This window comes from Pyrus communis, chromosome 6, assembly GCF_963583255.1.
Source record: "Pyrus communis chromosome 6, drPyrComm1.1, whole genome shotgun sequence".
Lineage (NCBI taxonomy): Eukaryota > Viridiplantae > Streptophyta > Magnoliopsida > Rosales > Rosaceae > Pyrus > Pyrus communis.
The window spans coordinates 26,436,022-26,447,761 of NC_084808.1; the positions used below are offsets into that span (position 1 = coordinate 26,436,022).

The window sequence follows — 11,740 nt, forward strand, 5'->3', positions numbered from 1 at the left end:
CTTTTTGAAAGAATCTTTCAAACTAAAATAGAGTAGCGAGGTGGAATGAACGGACGCTGAATAATGGAAGCCCAACTCTTAACAGAAAATCGATGACGAACAATTTCATAGCCATCAGAAAACAAAAACACTCTAGATGTAAAAGCTTTCCAAATTAACATCTTCTTCCATCATCTTCTCTCACATTCTCTTATTTTGTCTTTCTCTTGCTATAAAAAATTAATATAGGATGTTGACGTGGTTTAACCGTGACCGTTCAAATATGAAGGGAAGGAAATAGAGAGAAAAAAAGGAGAAAAGACAATCATACTCCATTGAATAATGCAAAGCGCAAAGAGATAATGATATACAACTAAATATTGCTTTCTTGTCAAACTGATCATGAACGCATTGTTGGAGTGTGGGACACCGAAGAGCAGCCAAAAATACGTAACAAAAACTAACAAGCTTTTGGCCTACCAGAAGAGAAATTTATTATTGTGACGAAAACACGAGTAATATATCATATGTTTTTACGTAAATGATGTGAAATTTTATATTTTAAGTTATTAACTTTTTAACACACATATCTCATAATTTGTATAATAACACGTAATATAACATCTCATGTGCTGGTCATACTAAAAAAATCTCTCGAGACTAATGGGGTCAAATCACGGTAATTTTCACCACAAAAAGTGGCACTGTGCATACGTACGTCAGCTGGTTACTCGTCGAGAAAAAAAGTAATGGTAAAGCCGAAGGTCCGTACAATGCATACCTGAGACTCTTGAGTCCGGCAGGTAGCTGGTACCTAGTGAGCTACACCGGTATGTAAGAAAAAATCGAGGTTTCTTTTCCTGGCCCCGTTGGAAATACAGAAACGACTACGTAGTACACCTCAGCTAATCAGAAGTCGACAACACATCCTTTAAAACCCCCACCGGTTTTCCCAAAACCACTTGTGTTCACAAAAACCGCTTAATCTATCATCAAATCAAAAGTCTGTAGAGCTAGTTACAAGCACATACATTTTCTCAGGCACCTTCACATATTTGGCTATAAGAAGAAACTTTGCATAAATTAATATTCCCATTAAATTGTAACTATATTTCTTTCTTTTTTGTATATAAATCGACAGCCTACCAGTTCATTTTCTAGGTTGTCTTTCTTTTTCTGGGGGTTTCGGTTGTTTGGTTTTTTTTTGAGAAAGAAAATCAAAGAACAAGCAGTTGAAAGAGTGAGTGGTAACTGAGAGTCCATAAATATTTAATCATGGGGAGAGGTAGAGTTCAGCTGAAGCGCATAGAGAACAAGATCAACAGGCAGGTGACTTTTTCCAAAAGAAGCACTGGGCTGCTGAAGAAGGCTCATGAGATCTCTGTCTTGTGTGATGCTCAGGTTGCTTTGATTGTCTTCTCCAACAAGGGGAAGCTCTTTGAGTACGCCACAGATTCATGGTATACTATTTTCTTAATTAATTGTAACTCCTCATCTCAAATTTTATTTACTCAAACCTAGCTAAAATTTCTACCAAAGAAAAAACCTAACTTCTCTTTTCGAGAAACCTAGAAATTTGTATTTGTAAGAAAGTAAATGGATTTAGAAACGCCGCCTAAGAGATCGAGCTCAACCTAGCTAAAAAATTTCATATACCTTGCTTTGATAGAGCATCTCGAACAATACTAGCTAAATTTTTGTTACTGTAGCTAGCCAAATGACCCAATGTTAATTTGGTTAGCCATCACTCTCCCAACAATACTAGCTACTTTAGCTTAAGTTAAAATATTTTATTATTATTTTTTCCTAAACTTAACACTCCAATCCCTTTTTCTTCTCTTGAAGCCCACAAACAATGCGATTTTATAGTTTTTAATGTTTAACCAAAAATTAACTTTATCTCTTCTTCTAAATCTAGCTAGTTATTGTTTACCGAATTAAAATAACTAGCCCGTTTTGTTCGGTTTTTCTATATTTTTTCAAAGTAACCAAAAAGCTTTATTTATTTAAGCTGTTGGAGATGCTGTTTTGTTTCCTCTTTTTGCATATTTTTGTTTTGTTTTCTTTCACTACAAATTTGTAATTAAGGTTGTACCATAAACATGTGATTTTATGTTTTCGTCAATGGTTAACCCTGAAATTTCAATCCCATAACCCTGAGTTGTACCATAAACATGTAATTAAGGTTGGAAACTATAATTTATTATAGATGAAGTAGCTAGAGTTGTTAATTTGTAATAATCTGATGCTGGTTAACTGAGATTTGGTTTTCTGCAAGGTAATTAGAAGATCGATGAAAGCAGTATGAAATAATATTAAATTAGATAGATGTACTTCTATTGACCAAAAAAGCTAGTTGTACTTCTTTTGTGTTTTTTCTTTTGTTGGCCAAATTACTTAATGAGTGTTTAAAATTTAGAACTCAAAATTAATTAGAGTATCAAGGTCTTAATTAGTGGTTGCCTCTGACAAAAGAAACATGTTGATCGGTACTTGTTTTATATTTTTCCGTAATAAATTGAACCCACCAATTGTGATGAGACTAAACTTGCCGGCTTGATAACTAATTCTGAGAGCGATTTGATATCATCATTACTAATTCTAATCCTTGTTAACTTAGTAATGAGTAAGCAGAACAATTTCTTTTGTCAGCAAAAGTAAAAACATCAAACAAGGAGTGGAAGCAGCAGCAAGTAGAATCCTAGCAGGATAATATTCCACTACCATGTATGATATATAATACCCCTTAGAAAAAGGGAAGGCGACAGCACAGACGAAGTACATAATACAGTTTGAATATTATGTTTTTAACTAAAGAATATATGAAATGAAATGAAGGGAAGCCCAGAAAACATGAATCCTGGTGCATTAAATCTCAGATGTTTATTTAAATAATACAGTCTTCAACAGGAGCTCAATTATTTGAAGTTAGGAGACCATTAAATAGCTTAACTTGTGCTATATGTAACAGTCTCTTTGTAAACAGATGTATATAATATATAGCTATATATTAACAGTCTCCTAGTTGATCATATTTACAAACACACATTCAGATCTGTAGTAGTACTGGAACCTCTTAGAGGTGAAATGTGACTTGCTTGCTCGACAGTAAACCGCAAACAAGAATAAAAAGTGCAAGACTGTTGCAACTCCAAAGTTTTTATTGCCTGGCATTCATTATATAATAATCAACATTATTTCATGCGATGATGATCATGACTAATTTTCGTAATCATATGAATATACTCCCTTGGAAGTGTTTCAAAACTTCTATAATATTATTAATCAATCAATTCATTAAGATGGGGTTTTTGATAGGGACTTTTTCATATGTTTGATATTGCTGATCATGGATGTTACAGCATGGAGCAAATCCTTGAACGCTATGAAAGATACTCTTACGCAGAAAGACAGCTAGTTGAACCAGATTTTGAGTCGCAGGTTTGCCATGACATCAAACTCCGAATACTAATTAACCTGTTACGCCTTATGTTGATTGAGTTATAATTACTCATACAATTTCTTGATGCACAGGGTAACTGGACCTTTGAATATTCCAGATTAAAGGCTAAAGTTGAGGTTTTGCAAAGAAACCATAGGCACTATTTGGGAGAAGACCTGGATTCCTTGACTCTCAGGGAAATCCAAAGTTTGGAGCAACAGCTTGACACTGCTCATAAACAAATTCGACAAAGAAAAGTACATACTTATTATGCTTGCTAACGAGGATCGCTTTCTCTTAATGGTGCATTTGTACTTGCACTAGAATAATTTTGAGTTTGATGACACTAAAGTATTCTCTTCACTTCTTTCAGAATCAACTCATGCATGAATCCATCACTGAGCTTCAGAAAAAGGTTGGGGCACCTATAGCATGTTTTTTCCGTTGTAAATATGTTTAGACTCTGCGAGAGAAAGAGAAAGGGTACTGTGTAGCATATATTTTACGTGGCTCATTTAATTGTTTTTTATCTTTTTGTGTCGTGCAGGAAAAGGCGATACAGGAGCAAAATAACTTGCTAGCAAAGAAGGTAATAATATGCTTATACTATTTTATCACATAGTCAAATAGGGTTGTAGTCTAGGGTTTATGTTTGCCTTTAACTTGGATGGTTTTTTATGTGATGATTCTTCTTTTCGGTTTTCTGTTTATCATATAAATTTTGGAAATAGATAAAGGAGAAGGAGAAGGCTGCAGCTCAGCCCGAGGTTCAAAACTGGGAGCAGCAGAACCATGACCTTGACCTGCTTCCACAGCCCCTTCCATGTCTTAACATTGGGTGATTTTCTTCCCACATAAAATTCTTAATTCTAGGGCCTGTTAATTTGTCTTGTTTTATTAGAGCAATTTCAATGGAAAAGATGCAGCTTTGAGATGTAAAAATCACATTTACATTTCATATAATTTTGGGAAATCTAGATGTGGTTGTTGCTCCAATGTGAAGATGTAAATTTCACTTAGAGAAAAAAAAAAGAGCAGATGAAATTTACATCTTCAGGTCAAGATGCGTACTTAAATCCCCTCAAAATTATAATTGGAGAGCTTTCTGGCCAATAAGAGATGTATATGTGCTACACATCAAGAGATGCTCTTAGCATGTTAATATTGTTTTATAGAAAATCTGTTTGACCACGCTGACAATAGTGATGAATCAGTTAAGAAGTTAATTAACTTGGTATCAACGACCCTAATTAACTTGTTTATATGCAATGCATAGTCTGATACGATATGATATGCAGGGGGACGCAGCAAGATGAATTCCTTCAAGCGAGGAGGAACCAGCTGGACCTTACTCTGGAACCATTTTATTCATGCCATCTCGGATGCTTTGCTGCTTGATCAACAATCAATCGGTAGAAAAAGAAAGGAAGAATTAAAAGGAAAGAAAACAAAACTATATATATGTGTGCTATTTCTGTATTAAATTTCTGGTTTGTTGGTAAATTTTGGACCAACCCTAAACGTACTGCTTTTGTAGCAATCCATATTTTGGTACCATATGTAAGTTATTGAAAGGAAGATTATCAGACGATGGCAATGAGGAACTGAACTTTGAAACTGTCCGGTAATTCTATTTATATTGCCAAAGACCTGAGAAATATTGAGTAAATGTGTGAGCTAAACTCTATTTGACTGTATTTTTTCTCTATAATGTTAGTTTAATTATTAAATTAATTAGGATTTTGGTATCTATAACTGAGGTGACTTTGGAGGAATTTAGGATTTTTCTTTTTCATTTAGGGTTTACAGTTTAGTGCTTGATTAAGATACAACGTAAGTATGCACAAGAAACCAAAAAAATAAAAAAGAGATGCATGAGAAACAGTAACTGATAGAATAAGTCACTGCTCAATTGGACAAATACTTTAAGCCGGAAAGTTATAGAATACTTGCAGCCTCACTCTTTCAAGAAGAAAGAATTGCAAAAAAGGAATCGAACAATTGAAATTAGTTCAAGGAGCGTATCAAAATACAAGAATCTAGCACACAACGGTGAACAGCCTTTTCGATTTGGTGACCAGAAAAAGCTCTACTTTTCTGTTGGTTTTGGTATCTCTTCACTGATCATTGCATGCCAAACAATTTGGGTTGAGTCTCAAGACGTTTCACTAAATAACATCACCTAGAAAATCAATTTAATTAACAACGGTCAGATGCAACACAAAGTTTTCCGATTTGATTAAATTTAGTTGGAAGAAGTTACAAAATCCAAATATTTCAGTTATGTTTTGGCCAATAATTTTCAGGATGAACTTCACGTCATCAGTCATTGGCAAAGAGATTCTACCACTACACCAGCTGTGTACTAGCCTTGCCTTTAGTCACGTGATATTCGCAGAAACTTGTGTACAGTGGGTGCCAATGTTATGCAAGTTTTGCCTCATCAGCTAGAAAACAAATTGGAGTCTAAACTCAATTTGCACGTTAAGAGTAACCCTAATTCAGAAAGTGCCTCTCGGAAAACGTGATATTTGCTATATCTATATACAGGTTAAAAAAGGCAAGGAAGAAATTGATTACCCGGCTGCAAATTGGGCAGGTTGGGCTTCTCTCCATCCATTCAAAAATACAAGAAAGGTGGTAATGGTGAGAACACTCCACTGTTATCTTTGGATTTTCAGTCGTGTATTCTGCAGTCGTTACAAGAAATAGAGGAACCCTCAGCATAAGATAATTATACCCTAAAGTCAGTTTATAAAAGAATATTCTGGCATAAGGAAACAGATTTCGCTAAATTAATGATCACCTTCCAGGCATGTGGGACATTCTTCGCCACGTTCTAATAAATCATAGATATACATAAGCCCTGTGGCTTCTTTTCCAGATAATGACTTCTTTAAGGACTCATTAGGGTTCTGATATATTAACCCTTCATTTAGTCCCTCTTGTGGAGGGGGTTGGACAACTTGGACTTCAACAGTAGTAGTGCCAGATTGTGCAACCTGAGGTGCCCCATCGGGTATTGAAGTTGCGTCGGCAACCTCATTATATGTATTGACTAAATTACCTCTTCTCCAACTGCTGATTGATGCTCTATATTTCTCAATCTAAAAATAGATATCAGATGATCATCAGATTTCAATTTAATCGATTCAATCGAGATAAGACCCATAGAAACACAAAAATATGAAGGTGTCAGATGAACTTAAGACCTATTGACCTTTGAACTTTTGATTATGTCATAAAACTAAAAGTTGCAAACAGAATTAACGAATTTAGGAAAGTGATAATCAAAATCTGAAAAACATACTTTGTTGTACAAGTTTTGAGTGAAGCCAACATCACCATTACTGGCATTGTCACCGTTATTATCTTCCATATGATCTTTTGACCGGAAGCAAGAACAAGCCGAACCCATGTCTCACACCTTCAGTTTTTTTACTCAGCTTAACCAGTCCCCAGCCTGCATTGACCATAACAAAAAAAAAAAAAAAAAGAAAAAAAAAATGTCAAGATGATGAGTGATGATGATTGCAACAAAAATTACAAAATCAAACATTAAATATTTAAGAGGTATAAAAGTAGAAAAGCAACGCCATTGAAAGATTAAATTGCTCTTAAAAAATCACATAATTTATTTAAAAGAAATATAGTATTGATGAAGAGTTTAAAGACTATAAGGCAGTAGAGAGGCAGTATACTTCAATGGCGAAAGTGCATCCTCCACCCTCACACTCCGCAATAAAAACTTTCCAGATAACCAAACAGAAAACAAGATAAAGAAGCGGCAAAAAGGGTTTTAAGAAATAATATTAAGGCACTGAATTTTGAGTCAACTGAATTTCTAAAGTCGTGTTTGTTTATAATTCTAATTCTAGTTCTGTAGTCTTTTTTTTTTTTTTCTTTTTTTTTTTAGCAAATTAGTGTCTTCTGCTTAATTACAACTTAAAAGGTCAAGATCCAAAACTTTGACCCAAAAAAAAAAGTCACAGAGAATTCTCTCTTCTAAATCTTTTTTTTTTTATTACTAAACTCTCTTCTAAATCTTTTGCCCTTCTCTTCGTTTCTTTCCTCTCACACTTTCTTCTTTACCTTTTTTTCTCCATAAAGAGTAAATTTAAAATATTAATGTGATTTAATCGTAATTATTCAAATAGATGAAAATTACAGAAAAAGAATTTCAAAGGAAGATAAACCTACTCAAATACGAAAGAGGTAATATTTCATGGGGCCTTATTCTTGTGGGCTATCTTCGCTGACACCGAATCTTCTTTTGCAAGTTTCCTTCCCTTTTATTCTGGTTTTAGTTCGGGCTGAACCCCAACTACTTTTGCGACCCTACTTTGAAGCCTGTTAATATATGCGCTGCTTGCCACCAACTGAGGAAAGCCCAAATGCACGTAGTAGGATGACATCTTCTCCAGTGTCCGAATCTCTAATGACGGGAAACTTTTGTGTGATTGTGACATTTTTATCACAAAATGTTACTTAGTATGATATGAGTGAACTTATAATACCACTAATGGGTTATCCTCGTTGAAAATTTTAATCAATTAATGAAGTAACAAGTCAACCTTATTCGCTTAATTGCCTTTAGCTGCAACAACATTATATATCATGTTTGGCCACTTTCTTTTGATAAGACATGCAGAAATCCCTTTTTCTTTCACAAATCTACTGTTTCTCTTTTTTAAGATTGGAAGTCTCAATGGAGGTTGGCACGTCCTTGTAAAGTAGTTTAGCATCCTAATTAACGAAAGATTTAGCACTTTAACAAACAAAATTTGTTTCCAAGCACAACCTTTAACTTGTTTCATCATGTCTAAATTCGACATTCATTACGTAACCAGTATGATCTTGCTATAACTAATACTTCTGATTAATGTTGATTTAAATTGATTTTTTGTAGATAAATATCGTTACAGAATATTTAACAAAATAAACTGTTCGCAAGAAAAATTTGTACAATTCTAATTATAAAGTTTATGCGATATGCTAATAACAAATTAATGGAGAAACTGGTGCACACCATGCATGGAATGGATGAAAGTATTTTCCGTCTAATAATATCATCCTGCCACTCGATTTACTTGAATTGCAGTTCAAGGAATCTACTGTGTTAGTTTTTGTGCGGTTTAATTTTCATTTTTGTATTCTTAATTGTGCTGGCATCCTCTTAGAGCAATTATTAATGTAAGATTGAAAATCCAGAAAAGCAAATTATAACTTTATACATGTAGAAAGGCTTTTAGTTGTGCATTCTGTACTTGCATAAACAACTAGCGTGGCTCAAACGCAACCAAAATCATCATATCACTGTCAGAGAAATCAAAATGTACGCATAAATCCAATAATTTTTCACGCATTAAAAAAGGTTTATAAATCATTGAGCATAAAAGCTCAACTGCAATTCATGCTTTAGCATAAAAAATTCACAAATTACAGTCGGATTTCTTTGAGGTTGGCACATATTTATTTGCTGCCGACTATAAATCACATGCATGTATAGAACTGTATGACTCACTAGCCTCTTGCCACACATGTATGTAAGTCTTGCAATATCTTACACGACCCATTAACACAATATGAAAATAACAGGCTTTGCGTTCACATGCTAACGATTCGGGTCGTTATTGGATCATCCGTTAGGAACTCAATAACAAATTGAGTCGTTATCTGGTCATTAGTTAAGAATCCAATAGGATATCGTTTGTCAAGACATTTGGCTTGAAATTGTTTTGCATGACCCATTTGACACACCCCGACCGAGGTCGGAGCGTGCTGGCCGTCACACGAAGGTGACGTAGCCATGTGCACGTGCGGAAGCTAATAAAGTAGCAATATAAAAGTACGAATAATTAGAAACTAGCATGCAAAGTACTAAAATAAGTGCTAGTAAGTGAGATACAATTTCAGAGCAGGTCTATAGCAGCCCAAACAAAAACGACAACAGTAGTACGCCCGAAGGCAACCCTACAATGGGGAGTGTCTGTCAGAACGTCGGAAATCCCTCAAGGGAAACCACCGCAACGGCTAAGCAACTAGAACCTCGAGGGGCGCAAAACAAAAGCGTGAGTGGGCAAAAACAAAGCTCTTTGAAAACCATTTAGCAAAATACATTCTAACCCCTCGCCGTAAAACCTGTATACTTCCCAGAAAAATAAACATATATATGTATGTATAAATATGCCAAACATGCTCAAGGGTATGCCAATCATGCTCCAGAATATGCCATGTCGGAACCTCATAATGTATGCAAGTGCCCAGGTATAAATCACATCAATAGCACAACATCTGGCAGCCGGAGTCACCTAACGTGACCTGTACGGCTGCATATAGAGCTCAAATCTCAAACTCACTAACTGAACCTGCCCACCCTAAAGTGGTCTGTACGACAGGCTTGGGTGTAATATATATATACGCTCTAGTGCTACGATCACGTGAAGGCTGTGCGAATAATCGCGGGTCACCTACGAGTCGGAACCACCTAATGTGGTCTGTACGACAGGCCTATGCACCTAACTTGGATCCAAGCTGAGCGTGTGGTGCGGGAGGTGAACATCACGTGAAGGACTGTGCCCTACTCTGAGCGGGAGCACTAACACCGGGGGTGCAGGTTATGAGCTCTCTAAGCATCTCTAACCACTACTGAAATATAAACGTGAATAACACTTACCTGGCACTTACCTGTACGTCCACAACACCAATATGCATATATAAATGTATGCCACTACTAATGCATGTGATGATGCATAAACAATAACAATATGGTGCATGGCATAACATACAAAACCTTTTTTTAATCAATTTCTGGGAATATAAATGTATATAGGTATATACGGAAAACAAAAGCCCACTCACTGATATGTAGAAGGGTCGTAGCCCCCCTGCCTCGCGTGTGCACGCTCGTCCTCGGGGTATGTGTCACCTAAATGCGAAATAACTATAAAAACGTTAACTTTAAAGCACATAACCAACTTCTCGTAATAACTTCTCATACATTGCTCAAAATGGACAAATGAATATACCAACGTGCTCTACACAACCTCAGGATCACAACCATATTTTTAGAATAATTTTCCTCCGCCGCACGCGCCCCCACGCGCCGGCCAAGGCACGGACCTACGCGCCCCCCACGCGCGGCCACGTGCCATGCACACTGACGGTGTCAACTGACGCCGTCAGGAATATTCCGTTAAACTGACGGAATATTCCGTTAAACCTAACTGACGCCGTCACTGCCGTTAGGAATATTCCGTTAAACTTAACGGAATATTCTCCTTTCTTCTCCGATCTACCCTCGCCGGACTCCGGCCACCGGGAAAACTGGGAAAGTTTAAAACTCACTATTCTCCATCGTTTTTCATCCATTTTTCACGTATTTTATACCAAAATGAAGCCCTATACCTCATCTACCACGTTGGACTAGTTTTAGAGCCTAAAAACAACGGAACCAAACTTTTCAAAAACATGAAAATTCGGCCAAACTTACAGTTCTTGGTTCCGACGTCCAAATCCGTCCAACGATGCACTCCCAAGCTCCTTGGGACCTCACCAACACATCTACAAGCTTCAAAAGTCCAAAAGCTAACTAGATTAAATTTGCATGAACAGTACACAATTCGGACCACTTCGAAACGACGTGAAAATGGTAGTTTTCTTACCTGGAAATGGTACCACTAGACTCCTCTCAGCCTCACGAGCTTGATGGTGTACTTGGTTCCCTCGATCTGCTAAGGTTTGAGGGGTTTTGGGGTTTGTCCGTACAGTTTCAATGGAGAAGGGAGGAAGGGAGCACGGGAGAGACAGAGAGAAGACAGAAGGAGAGAGAGAGAGGGACAGTGTCTGTGTGTGGGAGTGTGTGTGTGGTCCAACACATGCCACACCACACAAAACAACCCATAACGTGACAAAAACGAACTAGGGGCAAGATCGTAATTTCACACGTGCGTTTCGATATTTCCGGGACGGGATGTCACACATTAACCCGACACGAAATTATATGACTCTTTAACGAATCAGGTTGCGGCTCACCTGATAAACCGTTAAGATATTAGGTTTGACCCAATACGACTTGTTCAAATAACGAGTATGACACGAAAACGACACGAACATGACAAACACGACTCGTTTGCCAGGCCTACGCGTACTTGTTTGACAATTGACTCTTTTTATTTTATTATTTGTTTTTCTATTTGATAATATATATTATTTATCTATTTTTAATTTTACTTATTATAGTTATTAATTTTTTATTAAATATATTTTGACCACCCGAAGTAGGTTTTGTTTTGTTTTTCTTTTTTTTTTGTTTTTTTT

At 36.3% G+C, this 11,740-nt stretch overlaps 1 protein-coding gene across 1 annotated transcript; it reads left to right on the top strand.

Moving 5' to 3' along the window:
* Positions 1-1,115: 1,115 nt before the first annotated feature.
* Positions 1,116-5,118, top strand: LOC137737129 (agamous-like MADS-box protein AP1). The gene is made up of 7 exons (XM_068476515.1): positions 1,116-1,439; positions 3,342-3,420; positions 3,514-3,678; positions 3,795-3,836; positions 3,969-4,010; positions 4,153-4,259; positions 4,720-5,118. Exons 1-7 carry the CDS (start codon positions 1,255-1,257, stop codon positions 4,817-4,819), a joined length of 720 nt encoding a protein of 239 aa, XP_068332616.1. The 5' UTR covers positions 1,116-1,254; the 3' UTR covers positions 4,820-5,118.
* Positions 5,119-11,740: the final 6,622 nt, after the last annotated feature.

Bases quoted from the DNA above. Each gene is read 5' to 3' on its own strand.
- LOC137737129 (XM_068476515.1), top strand. From the start codon at position 1,255: ATGGGGAGAGGTAGAGTTCAGCTGAAGCGCATAGAGAACAAGATCAAC. The intron at 3,421-3,513 runs GTTTGCCATGAC...CTTGATGCACAG, and splicing joins AACCAGATTTTGAGTCGCAG to GGTAACTGGACCTTTGAATA. The intron at 4,011-4,152 runs GTAATAATATGC...TTTTGGAAATAG, and splicing joins ATAACTTGCTAGCAAAGAAG to ATAAAGGAGAAGGAGAAGGC.